Genomic DNA, 19,213 nt, shown 5'->3' on the forward strand with positions numbered 1-19,213 from the left:
CATAGCGATGGTTACCAACTGTACCGCAGAAATGGGACGTAAATCACAGAAAATAGATGCGGCGGTGGCAGCTGCAGAGATGAATTCGGGCATACGAGATTTGACTTCAGAAGAGTTACAGGGTGTGTTGAGTGGTGGTGTCCCGTCCTCCCAGGCCTTTGGCATGTTGCAGGAGCAGATAGTCAAAGTAGTGGAATGGGGTAGGGAGGTGGTGTCTAGGGCTTAGAGGAGCTGGACTAATGAAGAGAATACACGTGGGCCATGACTGGCCTCACTCCAGTACAGTAGGCGGCGGTGTAAGCATCTAAAAGTTGGATGCGATCTGCCAACCAAATCCCAAAGAAGAAGAAGCTAGCAGGAAGCCCCGCTAAGGAATTGACTGAACAGGTTAGTTGGCGAAGTAACGTATCTGCTCGCTTCTCAAAGTCGAATTTTTATACAAATTGCGTTAGATAAGTTGTAGTACTTTTATCTACCTCATTTCGATCTACTCTTATGAATCTGTGAGCCACAGTAGGCTACCCATGGGTGGACGATAGCTACGTTAGCTGGCTAGTTAACAAATCACCTGTATAGTAGCAGCAGAAGCAGCTAGCTAGCTAATAGCATCTAGCTAAGTTAACAGCTAGGCCTACATTTAAGCCTAGTGGCTAGCTACAACTTTGGTATTTTCTAACGAGTAGCTAGTTTGACAGCTTGCACATTTATTTGAGTCGGTTGCATAACATTAGTTTGCGCCCGCCTGTGTCAAGCTCCTGTAACTAGGTCAGTTGCGTGTGGTGGTTGTATTGAACCGGAGTCCTAATGCTTTATCATCAACCAGGATGTCCATAGGCTAGCCATGATAAGGATGAAAGAAGACTGACGCCAGTGATAGTTGGAATGAACCACATGCGATTTCTGGCTAAATATTTTCTATCCAGCTAGGGCCTGTATTTTTGCTGTACAACTAGTGTGAATTTCATATTAAAAGCTATATGGGTGAACGTGACTTTTTCAAAAATGCATTGGATTAGATAAGCATTAAAACATGGGGAAACCCATGAAAATGTGTACATCTGTGGGGGGGTCAAAGGAAATGACCTCCAGAGACGAGTTCACAGGCCATGTCTGCTTGTCATTTGAAAGGAAGGAAGTAGGTAGCTAATCAAGCCTTACTACTAGATCCAGCATACAGTGCATTCGTTAAGTATTCAGACTCCTTCCCTTTTTCCACATTTTGTTACGTTACAGCCTTATTCTAAAATGGATTTAATAGTTTTGATCCTTCATCAATCGACACACAAAACCCCATAATGACAAAGCAAAAACAGATTTCGAAATTTTTGCAAATATATTAAAAATAAACTGAAATATCACATTTACATAAGTATTCAGACCCTTTACTCAGTACTTTGTTGAAGCAACTTCGGCAGCAATTACAGCCTCGAGTCTTCTTGGGTATGACACTACATGCTTGGCATGCTTCTCCCATTCTTCTCTGCAGATCCTCTCAAGCTCTGTGAGATTGGATGGGGAGCGTTGCTGCACAGCTATTTTAATAATAATAATAATAATAATATGCCATTTAGCAGACGCTTTTATCCAAAAGCGACTTACAGTCATGTGCGCATACATTTTTACGTATGGGTGGTCCCGGGGATCGAACCCACTACCCTGGCGTTACAAGCGCCGTGCTCTACCAGCTGAGCTACAGAGGACCATGTCTATGGATGTTCAACAGCTGTTTTTATGAATGAGGATTGGATAGGAACTGTATCTATCGCATTGACTTTACTGAATACATTAAAATAACTGTCCAGGTGAAATTCTCACTTTTAAAAGTTCATAGTTTGTTAACTCATACCCAAATAATGTTGTTGACTCATATTAGTGACCAAAGCATAAATTGGAGAGAAAAAAACATTTAAAAACCCCACCTCAAACTTTTATATCTCAAACCGACCGTTTCAAAAATGCTTGCTATTTCCTGATAGAGGAGGATGAGCTGGCCAATCAGTGGTCTACTCGAATGAATATTTTTATGACCGGTATACGCCAATACCGTTCTGTTGTTGGGGGTATGCACACACCATTCCAACACATAAACACTGCTATTTAACATACTTAATAAAAACATTTTTCACTCATATGGTAATTATCAGTCATATTTCACAGAAATCTGGAAACACTGGACAGTTACTTTTTAATATATTTCTGTAGATGTGCAGCTTATTTCTATAGGTGTGTGACAGTCGAACAGGCAGGAATCTATTACAATGACACCGGACGGCATTTAATTTTCAGGTCTCTCCAGAGATGCTCAATCGGGTTCAAGTCCGGCCTCTGGCTGGGCCACTCGAGGACATTCAGAGACTTGTCCCGAAGCCACTCCTGCGTTGTCTTGGCTGTGTGCTTAGGGTTGTTGTCCTGTTGGAAGGTGAACCTTCGCCCCAGTCTGAGGTCCTGAGCAGGTTTTCATCAAGGATATCTGTACTTTGCTGTCATGTGCCTTTTACTGAGGAGTGGCTTCCGTCTGGCCACTCTACCATAAAGGCCTGATTGGTGGAGTGCTGCAGAGATGGTTGTCCTTCTGGAAGGTTCTCCCATTACCACAGAGGAACTCTAGAGCTCTGTCAGAGTGACCACCGGGTTCTTGGTCACCTCCCTGACCAAGGCCCTTCTCCCCTGATTGCTCAGTTTGGCCGGGTGGCCAGCTCTAGGAAGAGTCTTGGTGGTTCCAAACTTCTTCCATACAAGAATGATGGAGGCCACTGTTGTTGGGGACATTCAATGCTGCAGAAATGTTTTGGGACCCTTCCCCAGATCTGCCTCGACAAAATCCTGTCTCGGAGCTCTACGGACAATTCTGTCGACCTCATGGCTTGGTTTTTGCTCTGACATGCACTGTCAACTGTGGGACCTTATACAGACAGGTGTGTGCCTTTACAAATCATGTCCAATCAATAGAATTGACCACAGGTGGACTCCAATCAAGTTGTAGAAACATCTCAAGGACAATCCATGGAAACAGGATGCACCTGGGCTCAATGTCGAGTCTCATAGCAAAGGGTCTGAACACTTTTATGTAAATAAAGTATTTCTGTTTTTTATTTCTAATACAGTTGCAAAAATGTCTAAAAACCTGTTTTCACATTGTCATTATGGGGTATTGTGTGTAGATTGATGAGAAAAAAATATTAAGTAATCAATTTTAGAATAAGGCAGTAACGTAACAAAATGTGGGAAAAGGGAAGGGGTCTGAATACTTTCCGAATGCACTGTATCTCTTGACCTGTGACCGTCATCGGCAGTGGCAGGTCATTCTATTGAAACACAAAAAAGCTGTTTTGATCACTTGTTCTGTGCAGGCGTTTATGTGTTTGTGTTGTTTAGTTCCAAAAGATATTAGAGCCTCATCTGGTGGATTTTATGAGAATCTTTGGTAGACATTACACCAACGCTGCAGCTGTTGTTCCACTGTACTGTTTGACTAAAGTGTGTGTGTGTACTGCCCCCTGCAGGTGTGATGGAGATGTGACGTGTCAGTGTGTCCCAGATCTGATGACTGTATAGACAAAGCCATCGATCACGTGACACCATTCATTCCTATGTGAAGACTCAATAGCGCATTGAAGCCAATTTAAGTCGTTAAGATGGCATCTCATGGAGACATAACATGCGCAGTTTGAGCTACTCCAGGAAGTGACTTTGCAGGCTAGCTCAGTGCTGCCCCCTCTCATTGAGTAACTCAAGTTGAAGGTCGACCGGGGTACTGCAGGCTGCCGTTAGCAACAAAATTACCCTTATTATTATCCTTCTGTGTGCGATTTGAAAATAATCTGTTCAACAACATACATCTGGTGTATTAGAAGCAGGGATGTGACAAATGAACAGTTTTGCTTAATGTTTAAACCACGGGTTGTAACTAGTTCAGGGAACAGAACCAAAAACAGGAAAATAACCAAATAAATCACGGAACAGAATTAGAACCGGGAACGAAAGTGATCTGTACTGTTCCGGAACAGAACTGTTATTTTAAAAACATGGGAACCGGTTAATAACCCACTAAAGATGCAACAAAGTGCCTGTGCAGAGCCCTCCCCTCTGTCAATCAGGATCTTCTTCCAGTGTCTGCTTGCAAGCTGAACATCTTGACCTGTGTGTGTGTGATTAGTCTACCTGTCCTTCCCCCTCCGAAGCTGTAGCTTGCCTGGAAACCCAACGTTGAATTTCATTGAATTCTATGTCGGGCAGAAATGAGAGATTTGAATCAGGAAAGTTTCCTCTTACGACCTCTACAGGCCAGAATGTTGAATGAAATTATATTTTAATGTGCTTTACCGGTTGTCCGTATGGTCGGTCCTTTTGCAGGTAGGAATGTGAGGACAAGGTATCCACAGGAAAGTATAATTACATCAACCTTTCAAAGCGCTGGTAGTGTGTTCAGATTTCTATCACCTGAAGCATGATGTTAGCTGGCAGCTTCATTAAATAGTACCCGCAAAACACCAGTCTCAACGTCAACAGTGCAGAGGCGACTCCGGGATGCTGACCTTCTAGGCAGAGTTGCAAAGAAAAAGCCATATCTCAGACTGCCCATCTTAATCTTTTATTTTTATTGGCCAGTCTGAGATATGGCTTTTTCTTTGTAACTCTGGGGAAGGGCATGGTATAGTCAGAACCGTGCACTAGGCCTATCTATCGGCAATCAATAGTTGTATCTCGCAACGGAATGCTGTCTCTTGCAATTGATTGGCTTGCAATGTCTCGCAACTTCAGTAAAGCAGTGCCTATCACCAATGACTAGGCCAGGATATTGAGATGAGCGAGATGCAGCACTTCACAGTCACACACAGTATCTGCGCGGGTTCGCGGGTTCGCTTCACGCTGTTCACAGCGTGGTAGCCAGGGCTCCAAAACAGCAGAGAAGTTGAGCCTCGCGTTTCAACGCTCTTTAATTGTTGCAGAAATGGACCCACTATGCTGTTTACTTTACGCATCTATGTTAGGAATTTTTCTTAACGTTAAGGATCCCAATTTCGTTTTAACGTTCATACCCTTCAAACCCCTTTAATTAGAAGCAATTATTGGTACCGTGATTGTTTTCGAAACATTTCTATTTACACGAAGGTTGACTACGAAGATTGCCACTTTTCCATTCACTATAATTGTATTGCGGTGGGCCTTGAACTTCTGTGGCTTCAATGAGAGGGGGCAGTCGTCCTCCGCTGTCCTGAGCAGAGGAGAAAAGAGAGTGGCTGGCTTTAGTAACCTACCTGTATTACTCTCTGTACTGCATGACAAAGTGTGTGTGTGTGTACTGCCCCCTGCAGGTCTAATGGGGAGGTGACACCCAGGACTCTGTGTCCAGAACAGTGCTCAGTGCAGAGAGACCTAGCCCAGCCATGACAGAATGCTTCCTGCCCCCCAGTAGCAGCCCAGCGGAGGTTCGTCGGGCGGAGCACCCAGGTGGGGTGGCCCGTACCCCCAGCTCGGAGGAGATTAGCCCCACCAAGTTCCCCGGGCTTTACAGGACGGGCGAGATCTTGCCCCCCCACGACGGACACCACCACCATGAGGTCATCGACGCCGTGTCGGATGAAGATAAAGAACACGGGAAGAAGAAGAACAAGTTCAAGAAGAAGGAGAAGAGGAGTAAGAGTTAATGATTTGAATCATTTAGCAGACAAAGTTAGTTCATCCATCTTAAGCTAGCTACTAGGTGAGACAACCATAGTAGTGATGGGGGGGGATCCATACAGTTACATATTTCAATATTATTTTGGGATGATATTTTACCGATAATTTGACTCCAAGTATCGATTTGTAAACATATTTTTTTCTCTCTTTTTTTTCTAGGTAGTGTTAGGCTAGTTAGTTAGGTAGTGTTAGGCTAGTTAGTTAGCTAGTGTTAGGCTAGTTAGTTAGGTAGTGTTAGGCTAGTTAGTTAGGTAGTGTTAGGCTAGTTAGTTAGCTAGTGTTAGGCTAGTTAGTTAGGTAGTGTTAGGCTAGTTAGTTAGCTAGTGTTAGGCTAGTTAGCTAGTGTTAGGCTAGTTAGTTAGGTAGTGTTAGGCTAGTTAGTTAGCTAGTGTTAGGCTAGTTAGTTAGGTAGTGTTAGGCTAGTTAGTTAGCTAGTGTTAGGCTAGTTAGTTAGGTAGTGTTAGGCTAGTTAGTTAGCTAGTGTTAGGCTAGTTAGCTAGTGTTAGGCTAGTTAGTTAGGTAGTGTTAGGCTAGTTAGTTAGGTAGTGTTAGGCTAGTTAGTTAGCTAGTGTTAGGCTAGTTAGTTAGGTAGTGTTAGGCTAGTTAGTTAGCTAGTGTTAGGCTAGTTAGTTAGGTAGTGTTAGGCTAGTTAGTTAGCTAGTGTTAGGCTAGTTAGTTAGCTAGTGTTAGGCTAGTTAGTTAGGTAGTGTTAGGCTAGTTAGTTAGCTAGTGTTAGGCTAGTTAGTTAGGTAGTGTTAGGCTAGTTAGTTAGCTAGTGTTAGGCTAGTTAGTTAGGTAGTGTTAGGCTAGTTAGTTAGGTAGTGTTAGGCTAGTTAGTTAGCTAGTGTTAGGCTAGTTAGTTAGGTAGTGTTAGGCTAGTTAGTTAGCTAGTGTTAGGCTAGTTAGTTAGGTAGTGTTAGGCTAGTTAGTTAGCTAGTGTTAGGCTAGTTAGTTAGCTAGTGTTAGGCTAGTTAGTTAGGTAGTGTTAGGCTAGTTAGTTAGCTAGTGTTAGGCTAGTTAGTTAGCTAGTGTTAGGCTAGTTAGTTAGCTAGTGTTAGGCTAGTTAGTTAGCTAGTGTTAGGCTAGTTAGTTAGGTAGTGTTAGGCTAGTTAGTTAGCTAGTGTTAGGCTAGTTAGCTAGTGTTAGGCTAGTTAGTTAGCTAGTGTTAGGCTAGTTAGTTAGCTAGTGTTAGGCTAGTTAGTTAGCTGTATCTGCACTACCTCTGGTATTGCTTGTTCTCATCCTAATGCTTGTGGGTCGTTCCATTTGATTTTAATCACTTTTTGACCTCACCCCTTTTGATTTGAACGAAACTTTCCATACATATTTGCCCTTGGTAGAGGAGGTCAGAAAGTAACTTTTTGGACCTGAATGACATTTTTACATTTTAGTCATTTAGCAGACGCTCTTATCCAGAGCGACTTACAGTTTTTAGTGAGTGCATACAGTGGGGAAAAAAAGTATTTAGTCAGCCACCAATTGTGCAAGTTCTCCCACTTAAAAAGATGAGAGAGGCCTGTAATTTTCATCATAGGTACACGTCAACTATGACAGACAAAATGAGAAAAAATAATCCAGAAAATCACATTGTAGGATTTTTTATGAATTTATTGGCAAATGATGGTGGAAAATAAGTATTTGGTCAATAACAAAAGTTTCTCAATACTTTGTTATATACACTTTGTTGGCAATGACACAGGTCAAACTTTTTCTGTAAGTCTTCACAAGGTTTTCACACACTGTTTCTGGTATTTTGGCCCATTCCTCCATGCAGATCTCCTCTAGAGCAGTGATGTTTTGAGGCTGTCGCTGGGCAACACGGACTTTCAACTCCCCTCCAAAGATTTTCTATGGGGTTGAGATCTGGAGACTGGCTAGGCCACTCCAGGACCTTGAAATGCTTCTTACGAAGCCACTCCTTCGTTGCCCGGGCGGTGTGTTTGGGATCATTGTCATGCTGAAAGACTCAGCCACGTTTCATCTTCAATGCCCTTGCTGATGGAAGGAGGTTTTCACTCAAAATCTCACGATACATGGCCCCATTCATTCTTTCCTTTACACGGATCAGTCGTCCTGGTCCCTTTGCAGAAAAACAGCCCCAAAGCATGATGTTTCCACCCCCATGCTTCACAGTAGGTATGGTGTTCTTTGGATGCAACTCAGCATTTTTTGTCCTCCAAACATGACGAGTTGAGTTTTTACCAAAAAGTTCTATTTTGGTTTCATCTGACCATATGACATTCTCCCAATCCTCTTCTGGATCATCCAAATGCACTTCAGACGGGCCTGGACATGTACTGGCTTAAGCAAGGGGACACGTCTTGCACTGCAGGATTTGAGTCCCTGGCGGCGTAGTGTGTTACTGATGGTAGGCTTTGTTACTTTGGTCCCAGCTCTCTGCAGGTCATTCACTAGGTCCCCCCGTGTGGTTCTGGGATTTTTGCTCACCGTTCTTGTGATCATTTTGACCCCACGGCGTGGAGCCCCAGATCGAGGGAGATTATCAGTGGTCTTGTATGTCTTCCATTTCCTAATAATTGCTCCCACAGTTGATTTCTTCAAACCAAGCTGCTTACCTATTGCATATTCAGTCTTCCCAGCCTGGTGCAGGTCTACAATTTTGTTTCTGGTGTCCTTTGACAGCTCTTTAGTCTTGGCCATAGTGGAGTTTGGAGTGTGACTGTTTGAGGTTGTGGACAGGTGTCTTTTATACTGATAACAAGTTCAAACAGGTGCCAGTAATACAGGTAACGAGTGGAGGACAGAGGAGCCTCTTAAAGAAGTTGTTACAGGTCTGTGAGAGCCAGAAATCTTGCTTGTTTGTAGGTGACCAAATACTTATTTTCCACCATAATTTGCAAATAAATTCATAAAAAATCCTACAATGTGATTTTCTGGATTTTTTTTCCTCAATTTGTCTGTCATAGTTGACGTGTACCTATGATGAAAATTACAGGCATCTCTCATCTTTTTAAGTGGGAGAACTTGCACAATTGGTGGCTGACTAAATACTTTTTTCCCCCACTGTATATATTTTTTTAAAATCATACTGGCCCCCTGTGGGAATCGAACCCACAACCCTGGTGTTGCAAAAGCCATGCTCTACCAACTGAGCTACACGGGACTGACAAAACATTTAGGAGAGAGAGGTGCTCAAAGTTGACCCATTTTGCATACCGTACCCTTCCATGAGACCTCCACGTCTTCATCACTGGAAAAGATAAACGGTTGAGTTTGATATCATTTACAGTGCCTTCAGAAAGTTCATACCCATTGACTTATTCCACATTTTGTTGTGTTACAGCCTGAATTCAAGATTTTTTTTCTCTCACTCATCTACACACAATATCCCATAATGACAAAGTGAAAACCAGTTTTTTGAAATATTTGTGAATAAAATGAAATAAATAAATATCTAATTTACATACGTATTCACACCCCTTTGCTATGACACTCCAAGGTGCATCCAATTTCCTTTGATCATCCTTGAGATGTCACTACCACTTGATTGGAGTCCACTTGTGGCCAATTCAATTGTTTGGACATGGTTTTAGAAAGAAACGCATCTCTGTATATAAGGTCAGAGCAGAAACTATACCATGAAGCCCAAGGAACTGTACGCAGATCTCCGAGAGAGAATTGTGATGAGGCCTATATCTGGGAAAGGCTATAAAACAATTTCTAGAGTGTTGAAAGTTTCCGAGAACTCGGTGAACACATCACTGGGAAATGAAACAAATGTGGAACTACCCAGACTCTGCCTCGAGCTGGCCGGGCAAATCCTTGATGAGAACCTGCTTCAGAGTGCAAACGACCTTAGACTGGGGGGGGGGGCGAAGATTTACATTCCAACAGGACAATGACCCCAAGCATACAGCCAAAGCAACGCTGGAATGGCTTCAGGACAAGAATGTGAAAGTCCTTGAGTGGCCCAGCCAAAGCCCATACTTGAATCCCATTGAAAGTCTGTGGAAAGACTTGAAGATTGCTGTTCACCGCCGCTCCCCATCGATCTTAACAGAGTTTGAGAAAATCTCCAAGGCAGAATGGGAGACGACTCAAAGCTGTAATCGCCGGCAAAGGTGCTTCTACAAAGTATTTACTCAGGGGTGTGTATACTTATGTAAATGAGATATTTCTGTATTTTATTTTCAATAAATTAGCTAAAATTTCAACAACAACAAAAAATATATTGTGTAGATGGGTGAGAATCTATTTAATCCATTTAACACAACAAAATGTGGAATAAATCAAGGGGTATGAATGCTTTCTGAAGGGACTATAAAAGCTTCTAAATGTGGTTGTCAAAGTATTTTTATGTATATATATTTTTGTATCCTTTTAACGTCAATTATCTAATAACGCGTAAACTCCGATTTTGTTGTTGTAGTTTAGACCCTATTTGACATCATCTGAGGTGTTTGTAGGTCCTCTGTTACCCCTTATGCCTACTTTGGGTCAAACCAAACTATCTGTTTTATCATGGTTTTTCCATGTTACTAAATGTAGCTTTCCCTCCCAGACCATAGTGACTAGAGTGGGGGTGAGATGGACAGTTTGACCCTCCCAGGCCATAGTGACTAGAGAGGGGGTGAGATGGACAGTTTGACCCTCCCAGGCCATAGTGACTAGAGAGGGGGTGAGATGGACAGTTTGACCCTCCCAGGCCATAGTGACTAGAGAGGGGGTGAGATGGACAGTTTGACCCTCCCAGGCCATAGTGACTAGAGAGGGGGTGAGATGGACAGTTTGACCCTCCCAGGCCATAGTGACTAGAGAGGGGGTGAGATGGACAGGTTGAGGGACACCCTGTACCCAGTGAAGGTGTGTCACATACAGCCGTCCGATACACAAGCTGGATAATCACACTATAGTGGGACTGGTCTGAAGAGAGCAACAGGCGAAGTGAAGGTCACCTAACGCTCTCTCTGACAACAGTTGGTTGTGATTTGGTTCAGAGGAAATATCACAACTCTGAGGTTTGTTCAGGAAAAGCAAGTCGCTAGCCAGGTGCTGTGGGAATTGTGCTAAATTGGAGGCTGACCTCTTTTCCTAGTCCCCCTCTCTCTCTCTCTCTCTCCTCCTGTGCTACATGTTCTCTCTCTCTCTCTCTCTCTCTCTCTCTCTCTCTCTCTCTCTCTCTCTCTCTCTCTCTCTCTCTCTCTCTCTCTCTCTCTCTCTCTCTCTCTCTCTCTCTCTCTCTCTCTCTCTCTCTCTCTCTCTCTCTCATTCACTACTTTGCTGTAGGGTGTGTGTTCGGGCTCATCCAGAGAGGGGTGTGTTCTCTAACATTCTTTCTCCTTTCTCTCTCCATCTTCTTCTCTCCACCCGTCCGTCTCTCAGCCGAGGGGTACGCAGCCTTCCAAGAAGACAGCTCGGCGGACGAGGCAGAGAGCCCCTCCAAAATGAAACGATCCAAGGGAATCCACGTGTTCAAGAAACCTAGCTTCTCCAAGAAGAAAGAGAAGAACTTCAAGGTGAAGAACTGACAACACTCCCAAAACATTACTTTCAACGGTTCATTTAGTTACCCTTACAGTTCCTCACTTCATAAGTCCTCTCTGATTGATTCTGACTAGTAGCCCTCACTAGTGTCTTCATAACTCCTCTCTGATTGATTCTGACTAGTAGCCCTCACTAGTGTCTCTGCTAATGATCTCAGCGATACCAAACAGATTAACACTGATCCTAGGTCTGGGCGATATATCAAATTAATTAATTCATTTGAATTAATGTTTTGGGGCGATATTCCAAATGCCTGTTTCGCAAAGAATCAAGGTTTGGTTTATTTTTTGGTTTTTATGTGCATGTTGTATTTTCGGTCTCTTCTCCTTCGCTCCTTCTGCTGTGACTGTGCACCTTCCAATTTACACACACACACACACACACACACACACACACACACACACACCAAGCCCCTCCCCTCCCCTCCCCCACACACCAAGCCCCTCCCCCACACACCAAGCCCCTCCCCCACACACCAAGCCCCTCCCCCTGCCACTCACAACAACAAAGATGAGCGATCACTTCCTCTCTGAGAGGCGGTTTCAACATTTGGTCCAACAGAATCGGTCATATGGACACTGAAACACATTGAGACATTATTTTACTGTAATAGAGGAGAAGTTAACCTTTCTAAAAATACCCTTTTTTTTTTTATTTCTCAGCTCCTCAAATTGCGTGCAGAGCAGACACTACTAAAACAGAAGTATCAATGATTTATTCTGGAAAATTAATGGTCATTTTGGCGCGCGGCATTGCGGTACCACGTACCGCTAGCAGCATTTTTTTGCCAAAGACTGTTATACTAGCTGTGTTTTATAAATGTGCAATAAGCATAAAACACAATTATACACTGAGTGTACAAAACATTAGGAACACCTTCCTAATATTCAGTTGCACCCCCACAGTTGTGACAAGTTGGCAGGATGTCCTTTGGGTGGTGGACCATTCTTGATACACACGGGAAACTGTTAAATGTGAAAAACTCAGCAGCGTTGCAGTTCTTGACACACTCGAACCGATGCGCCTGGCACCTACTACCATACCCCGCTCAAAGGCACTTAAATATTTTGTCTTGCCCATTCACCCTCTGAATGGCACACATACACAATCCATGTCTCAATTGTCTCTAGGCTTAAAAATCCTTCTTTAACCTGTCTCCTCCCCTTCATCTACACTGATTAAAGTGGATTTAACAAGTGACATCAATTTTTTTAAATTATATGAGAAAAAAAGATTCAATTTTATTTGGAACGGCAAGCCAGACAAAATTAAAAGGGCATATTTATATAATGAATATGAATTCGGAAGACAGAAATTATTAAATATTAAAGCATTAGACCTATCACTAAAAGCTTCAGTCATACAAAAGTTATACTTAAATCCGAACTGGTTCTCAAGCAAATTAGTAAGATTGTCTCACCCAATGTTCAAGAAAGGCCTTTTTCCCTTTATTCAGATTACAACTCATTTGCAGTTATTTGAAAAGGAAATCATCTCCCAAATGTCACTATTTCTAAAACAAGCCATAGAAAGTTGGTTGCAATTTCAATTTAATCCTCCAGAAACGACAGAACAAATAATGCAACAAATATTGTGGTTAAATTCAAATATACTAATTGACAAAAAAACTTTATTTTTTTGACAGAATGTTTAAAAAAGGTATAATTTTCGTAAATGATATCATCGGTAGGACTGGTGGAGTTATGTCGCACATGCAGCTAACAAAAACATATGGAAATGTCTGCTCTACCCAAAATTACAACCAAATAATTGCAGCTTTACCGCAAAAATGGAAGAGGAAAGTGGAAGGGGGAGTAAGTAAGGAACTTGTCTGTCGGCCGCATTAAAGAACATAATTGGTTAAGGAAAACTGTGATAAATAAAAAAGTATATCAGTTTCACTTAAGGACCAAAGGATTGACAGCCGTCCCATATAGATTGCAAAAAAGTTGGGAAGAGATTTTTGACGTACCGATCCCATGGCATAGTGAATGTGCATTATGCATGGTTCTGGTAAAATTTCTAACAAAAAATTACATTTCCATAGACCGATTTGAAAGCCAGATCAGTGATTTACTGCAAAAAAGCAGGTTAAACTATTTTGGTTGTGAAATGCTTATATTTAGCCTAGATATAATTTCATAAGCCCTGAATTCCTTAGATTATTGCTGGCTGTTTGAAATGCAGTGTATTTGACCTTTAATTGTACAACAAAGCCTATTTAGAGAACATTTAAAAAATCAAAATATATATTGTGAATCGCCCATAAGTTCGAAAAAAATAGATATGATTTTTAGGCCATATCGCCCGGCCCTAACCGATCCTCGTGTAATTATGAAGATACATTTTAAAAATTTTCCCCACAAGCTTTTCTTCATGATATACTACATAACCAAAAGTTGTGGACACCTGCTCGACGAACATCTCATTCCAAAATCATAGGCATTAATATGGAGTTGGAACCCCCTTTGCTGCTATAACAGCCTCCACTCTTCTGGGAAGGCTTTCCACTAGATGTTGGAACATTGCTGCGGGGACTTGCTTCCATTCAGCCACGAGCATTAGTGAGGTCGGGCACTGATGTTGGGCGATTAGGCCTGGCTCGCAGTCAGCGTTCCAATTCATCCCAAAGGTGTTCGATGGGGTTGAGGTCAGGGCTTTGTGTAGGCCAGTGAAGTTATTCCACACTGATCTTGACAAACCATTTCTGTATAGACCTCGCTTTGTGCAATGGGGCATTGTCATGCTGAAACAGGAAAGGGCCTTCCCCAAACTGTTGCCACAAAGTTGGAAGCACAGAATCGTCTAGAATGTCATTGTATGCTGTAATGTTACCATTATTCCTCCTCCACCAAACTTTACAGTTGGCACTATGCATTCGGGCAGGTAGCGTTCTCCTGGCATCCGCAAACCCAGATTCGTCCGTTGGACTGCCAGATGGATGCGTTTCCACTGCTCAAGAGTCCAATGGCGGCGAGCTTTACACCACTCCAGCCGACGCTTGGCATTGCGCATGGTGATCTTAGGCTTGTGTGCGGCTGCTCGGCCATGGAAACCCATTTAATTAAGCTCCCGACAAACAGTTATTGTGCTGACGTTATTTCCAGAGGCAGTTTGGAACTCGGTAGTGAGTGTTGCAACCGAGGACAGACGATTTTTACGCACTACACGCTTCAGCACTCGGCGGTCCCGTTCTGTGAGCTTGTGTGGCCTACCACTTCGCGGCTGAGCTCCTAGACGTTTCCACTTCACAATAACAGCACTTACAGTTGATCGGGGGCAGCTTTAGCAGGGCAGAAATATGACGAGCTGACTTGTTGTAAAGGTGGCATCCTATGATGGTGCCACATTGAATAGAATCGCCAATGTTTGTCTATGGAGATCGCATGGCTGTGTGCTGGATTTTATACACCTGTCAGCAACGGGTGTGGCTGAAATAGTGTATGTATTACTGACTTCTCCTCTATCAGCTGCATATCTGGCCCTGAATTGGCTTTAGAATTGTTCTCATCAATTATTTCTGGCAGACAAATACGCTCCCTTTTAAACCCAGCAGAACAAAAAAATAGAACAGATCCTTGGTTCTCTATAGAACTTTCAGATGTTATTATGATGAGAAATCAGGCCTGGGCCAAGGATAGAAAAACGGACTCTGTAGCTGACTGGCAGCTTTTCAGGCAATTGAGAAATAGATGTACTTCCTCATTCAAGAAAGCTAAATCTAGCTACTTTCTGAGCTCTATCTCTGACTCTGCCGGTGATCCGTCTATAATAATATAATAATAACATGCCATTTAGCAGACGATTTTATCCAAAGCGACTTACAGTCATGTGTGCATACATTTTTACGTATGGGTGGTCGCGGGGATCGAACCCACTACCCTGGCTTTACAAGCGCCATGCTCTACCAATTGAGCTACAGAGGACCAATTGAGCTACATTTTGGAAAACAGTTAATGCACTGAAGCGTGGAAATTCCTCTCCTTCCCTGCCTAAATTGTCAGACTCTGTGATCTTTACTGAGATAAATTACATAAAATGCTAATTAAAAGCATCACTTATCTCAGCAGGCTTTTTTATTTGAAAGAAATGGTGGTTTAATTTACGCTGGTCAGCCAGTCGACTGCCTTTCCCAGCCTCTAGTTGGCTCGATGTAAGTTCCATCAACTTCTAGTGAATCTTTGTTTTCATTTCAATATCTTTCTACTTGTCATGTGCTAGACTCCCAGATTGATGTAAAAAAATATTTAAAAAATCACTGTGGCTGATCCTTTCTTTCACGCTGCTGCTACTCTGTTTATTATTTATGCATAGTCACTTTAACTCTACCTACATGTACACATTACCTCAATTACCTCGACTAACCGGTGACCCCGCACATTGACTCTGCACCGGTACCCCCCTGTATATAACCTCCCTACTGTTATTTTATTTTACTGCTGCTCTTTAATTATTTGCTATTTTTATTTTTTTACTTATTTATTTTTTACTTAACTTATTTTCTTAAAAACTGCATTGTTGGTTAAGGGCTTGTAAGTAAGCGTTTCACTGTAATGTCTACACCTGTTGTATTCGGGCGCATGTGGCAAATAAAAAATTGATTTGATTTCTGCTCCTCTGATTGTTGAATCTTTAACACATTTTTAACCTTTACAAATTATTTCTGGTACCATCCCCAGTATCTGGAAGGAGGCCCATATACTCCCCCTTCAAAAAAAGGTGGTGACCCGTGTTACTGAAATAATTATCGCCCCGTATCCAGATTCTCTTGCCTAGCAGAAATTCTAGAATCCTAAAATAAATCATAAATAAATAAATTGGTCATTTAGCAGACGCTCTTATCCAGAGCGACTTACAGGAGCAATTAGGGTTAAGTGCCTTGCTCAAGGGCACATCGACAGGTTTTTCACCTAGTCGGCTCGGGGATTAGAACCAGCGACCTTTCGGTTACTGGCACAACGCTCTCGACCACTAAGCTACCTGCCGCCCAATCATCAACTTAGATTCTTTTTAACTACGAAATGTTTTGTAAATGTTCACCAGTCAGGTTACAGACCAGGTCAAAGCACCATCGGTTATTTATATAGTTTTAAATGATGATGTTAATTGTTTGGAGAAGAAGAAACGCTGTGCGGCTCTTTTCATTGACCTGTCTCTGTCTTAAAGCCGTTCGACGCTGCGGATCACTCAGTACTTATTCAGAGGCTTTCATCAATTGGTCTGGGCCAGGCTGCGTTTAGCTGGTTTGAACATTATTTAAAGGACAGCAGAACACGGTGTGTATGTACAGGTACTGATGGGAAAGCAGGTTTTCTGGACATAACAAAAGGTGTCCCACAGGGAACGATTCTTAGTCTGGTTCTAATATTGTTATCTGTAAAAAAAAAAAAAAAAAAAAACAGTAATACTACTTTCATTTGGGTGAAGATGACACTGTGGTGTATGCTATTTCCCCCACAGCTGACCAGGCTCTGTCAGAGCTTCAGTCTGCCCTACAGAAAGCCTTTGTTGAACTGAAATTGGGACTTAATGCAGGTTTAAACCAAGTATATGTTTTCCAAATCACGTAAAAATGTATCTGATGATTTCTCCATATGCACTTTGGACGGTGCCCTCATTGATCCCCATTATAAATATCTGGGCATCTGGATTGATGAAAATCTATCAGTCCCTGATTAGAGGCGAACAATGGGGGGAAAAAGCAGTGGAACTGTCTTCGAGGTCCAGAGTTTGGTTTGAGGGGTCTATATGAATGCAGTTGCGACTGTATTGAAGCCATTGGACACAGTTTTATCATACAGTACACAGTGCGTTGCGCTTTATTAAAGCCGGTAAGTTCAGTACACGTCATTACATTCTGTATCAGAAAGTAGGCCGGCCCTCCTTGACGTCTCGTAGATTGATGCATCGCGCCTCTTTTTGTCTATAAAGCCCTCCTGCATAAACTTCCGCCATACCGTACCTCACTGTTAACCTTCACACGTATAAGTTACCAGACCTGGACTCGGGGATGGCTAACCCCTGGAGATAGATCCCTTCAATCTCCACCCAGTTAGGTAAATTAGCTTTTAGTTTTTTTTACGCCTCTCCTGTGGAATGATCTCCAAATGTCCTTAAAGGTGGTGGAGTTGGTGCTTCTAGGGCAATTCAGGCAGATGTTAGAGGGCCTTTTACTGAACAATGTGTTAGTTTCACATGATTGTATTTAGAGTTCCGTGTTTTGCGTTTGCTTTTCATGTAGTGTGTAATTTATGTTTATATAGATATGTATCGTGTTATTTATTGATGTGTTCATGCAGGGCTCATCTGTGAAAGAGACCATGGTCTCAGCATGACTCCCTGCTTAAATAAAAGTTTTTTTTTTTTTTAAACAATAATTTCATGCATTGGTTACAAAATATATCTATTGAATCTTGTCCTTTTGGAGTGCTGTTTATGATATTGAGTGTTTTTGTATGGATATTTAATCCAGCACCCTGTTTGAGTGACTTCCTGTCTCCCAGGTGAAGGAGAAGGCACCCAAGGAGGACAAGAAGTCTAAAGACCTGACAGCAGCTGACGTGGTGAAACAGTGGAAGGAGAAGAAGAAGAAGAAGAAGCCTACAACGGAACCAGAGCCCGTCCCCATGGAGATACCAACATTCAGGTAAGCTAGCCTAAAGGTTAGAGAGGTGGGCCGGCAACCAGAGGGTTGTCGGTCCGAATCCCAGGCCTGACAATAAAACATCTGGTGGGAGTGAGTGGCCAGATTCTGTTCTTCTAACCCCTTTGGGTGTGTGTCTCCCTCTGGGAGTTGTGGTGTCTGTCTCTGGGAGTTATGTCTCTGGGAGTTGTGGTGTCTGTCTCTGGGAGTTCTGTCTCTGGGAGTTGTGGTGTCTGTCTCTGGGAGTTCTGTCTCTGGGAGTTGTGGTGTCTGTCTCTGGGAGTTCTGTCTCTGGGAGTTGTGGTGTCTGTCTCTGGGAGTTCTGTCTCTGGGAGTTGTGGTTCTGTCTCTGGGAGTGTGGTCTGTGTCTGGGAGTTGTGGTGTCTGTCTCTGGGAGTTCTGTGTCTGGGAGTGTTGTCTGTCTCTGGGAGTTCTGTCTCTGGGAGTTGTGGTGTCTGTCTCTGGGAGTTGTGTCTCTGGGAGTTGTGGTGTCTGTCTCTGGGAGTTGTGTCTCTGGGATTGTGTTGTCTGTCTCTGGGAGTTGTGGTGTCTGTCTCTGGGGGTTCTGTCTCTGGGAGTTGTGGTGTCTGTCTCTGGGAGTTGTGTCTCTGGGAGTTGTGTTGTCTGTCTCTGGGAGTTGTGTCTCTGGGAGTTTGTCTCTGGGAGTTGTGGTGTCTGTCTCTGGGAGTTTGTCTCTGGGAGTTGTCTCTGGGAGTTGTGGTGTCTGTCTCTGGGAGTTGTGGTGTCTGTCTCTGGGAGTTGTGGTGTCTGTCTCTGGGAGTTGTGGTGTCTGTCTCTGGGAGTTGTGGTGTCTGTCTCTGGGAGTTGTGTCTCTGGGAGTTGTGGTGTCTGTCTCTGGGAGTTGTGGTGTCTGTCTCTGGGAGTTGTGTCTCTGGGAGTTGTGGTGTCTGTCTCTGGGAGTTGTGGTGTCTGTCTCTGGGAGTTGTGGTGTCTGTCTCTGGGAGTTCTGTCTCTGGGAGTTGTGGTGTCTGTCTCTGGGAGTTCTGTCTCTGGGAGTTGTGGTGTCTGTCTCTGGGAGTTCTGTCTCTGGGAGTTGTGGTATCTGTCTCTGGGAGTTCTGTGTCTGGGAGTTGTGGTGTCTGTCTCTGGGAGTTCTGTGTCTGGGAGTTGTGGTGTCTGTCTCTGGGAGTTCTGTCTCTGGGAGTTGTGGTGTCTGTCTCTGGGAGTTCTGTCTCTGGGAGTTGTGGTGTCTGTCTCTGGGAGTTCTGTCTCTGGGAGTTGTGGTGTCTGTCTCTGGGAGTTGTGGTGTCTGTCTCTGGGGGTTCTGTCTCTGAGAGTTGTGGTGTCTGTCTCTGGGAGTTGTGGTGTCTGTCTCTGGGAGTTGTGTTGTCTGTCTCTGGGAGTTGTGTCTCTGGGAGTTGT

The 19,213-nt window shown here is 43.2% G+C and overlaps 1 protein-coding gene across 1 annotated transcript in view; it reads left to right on the top strand.

Annotated features, from left to right (window-relative positions):
* Nucleotides 1-316: 316 nt before the first annotated feature.
* LOC121580562 (ralA-binding protein 1-A-like) overlaps nucleotides 317-19,213 on the top strand; it is a 32,700-nt gene continuing 13,803 nt past the window's right edge. Inside the window, 4 exon segments of the mRNA XM_045224923.1 lie at nucleotides 317-387; nucleotides 5,316-5,637; nucleotides 11,026-11,159; nucleotides 17,691-17,833. Coding sequence (XP_045080858.1) covers nucleotides 5,388-5,637; nucleotides 11,026-11,159; nucleotides 17,691-17,833 — 527 coding nt within the window. The 5' untranslated portion in view covers nucleotides 317-387; nucleotides 5,316-5,387.

This window comes from Coregonus clupeaformis, chromosome 14 (assembly GCF_020615455.1).
Source record: "Coregonus clupeaformis isolate EN_2021a chromosome 14, ASM2061545v1, whole genome shotgun sequence".
In the NCBI taxonomy this organism is placed as follows: Eukaryota; Metazoa; Chordata; class Actinopteri; order Salmoniformes; family Salmonidae; genus Coregonus; species Coregonus clupeaformis.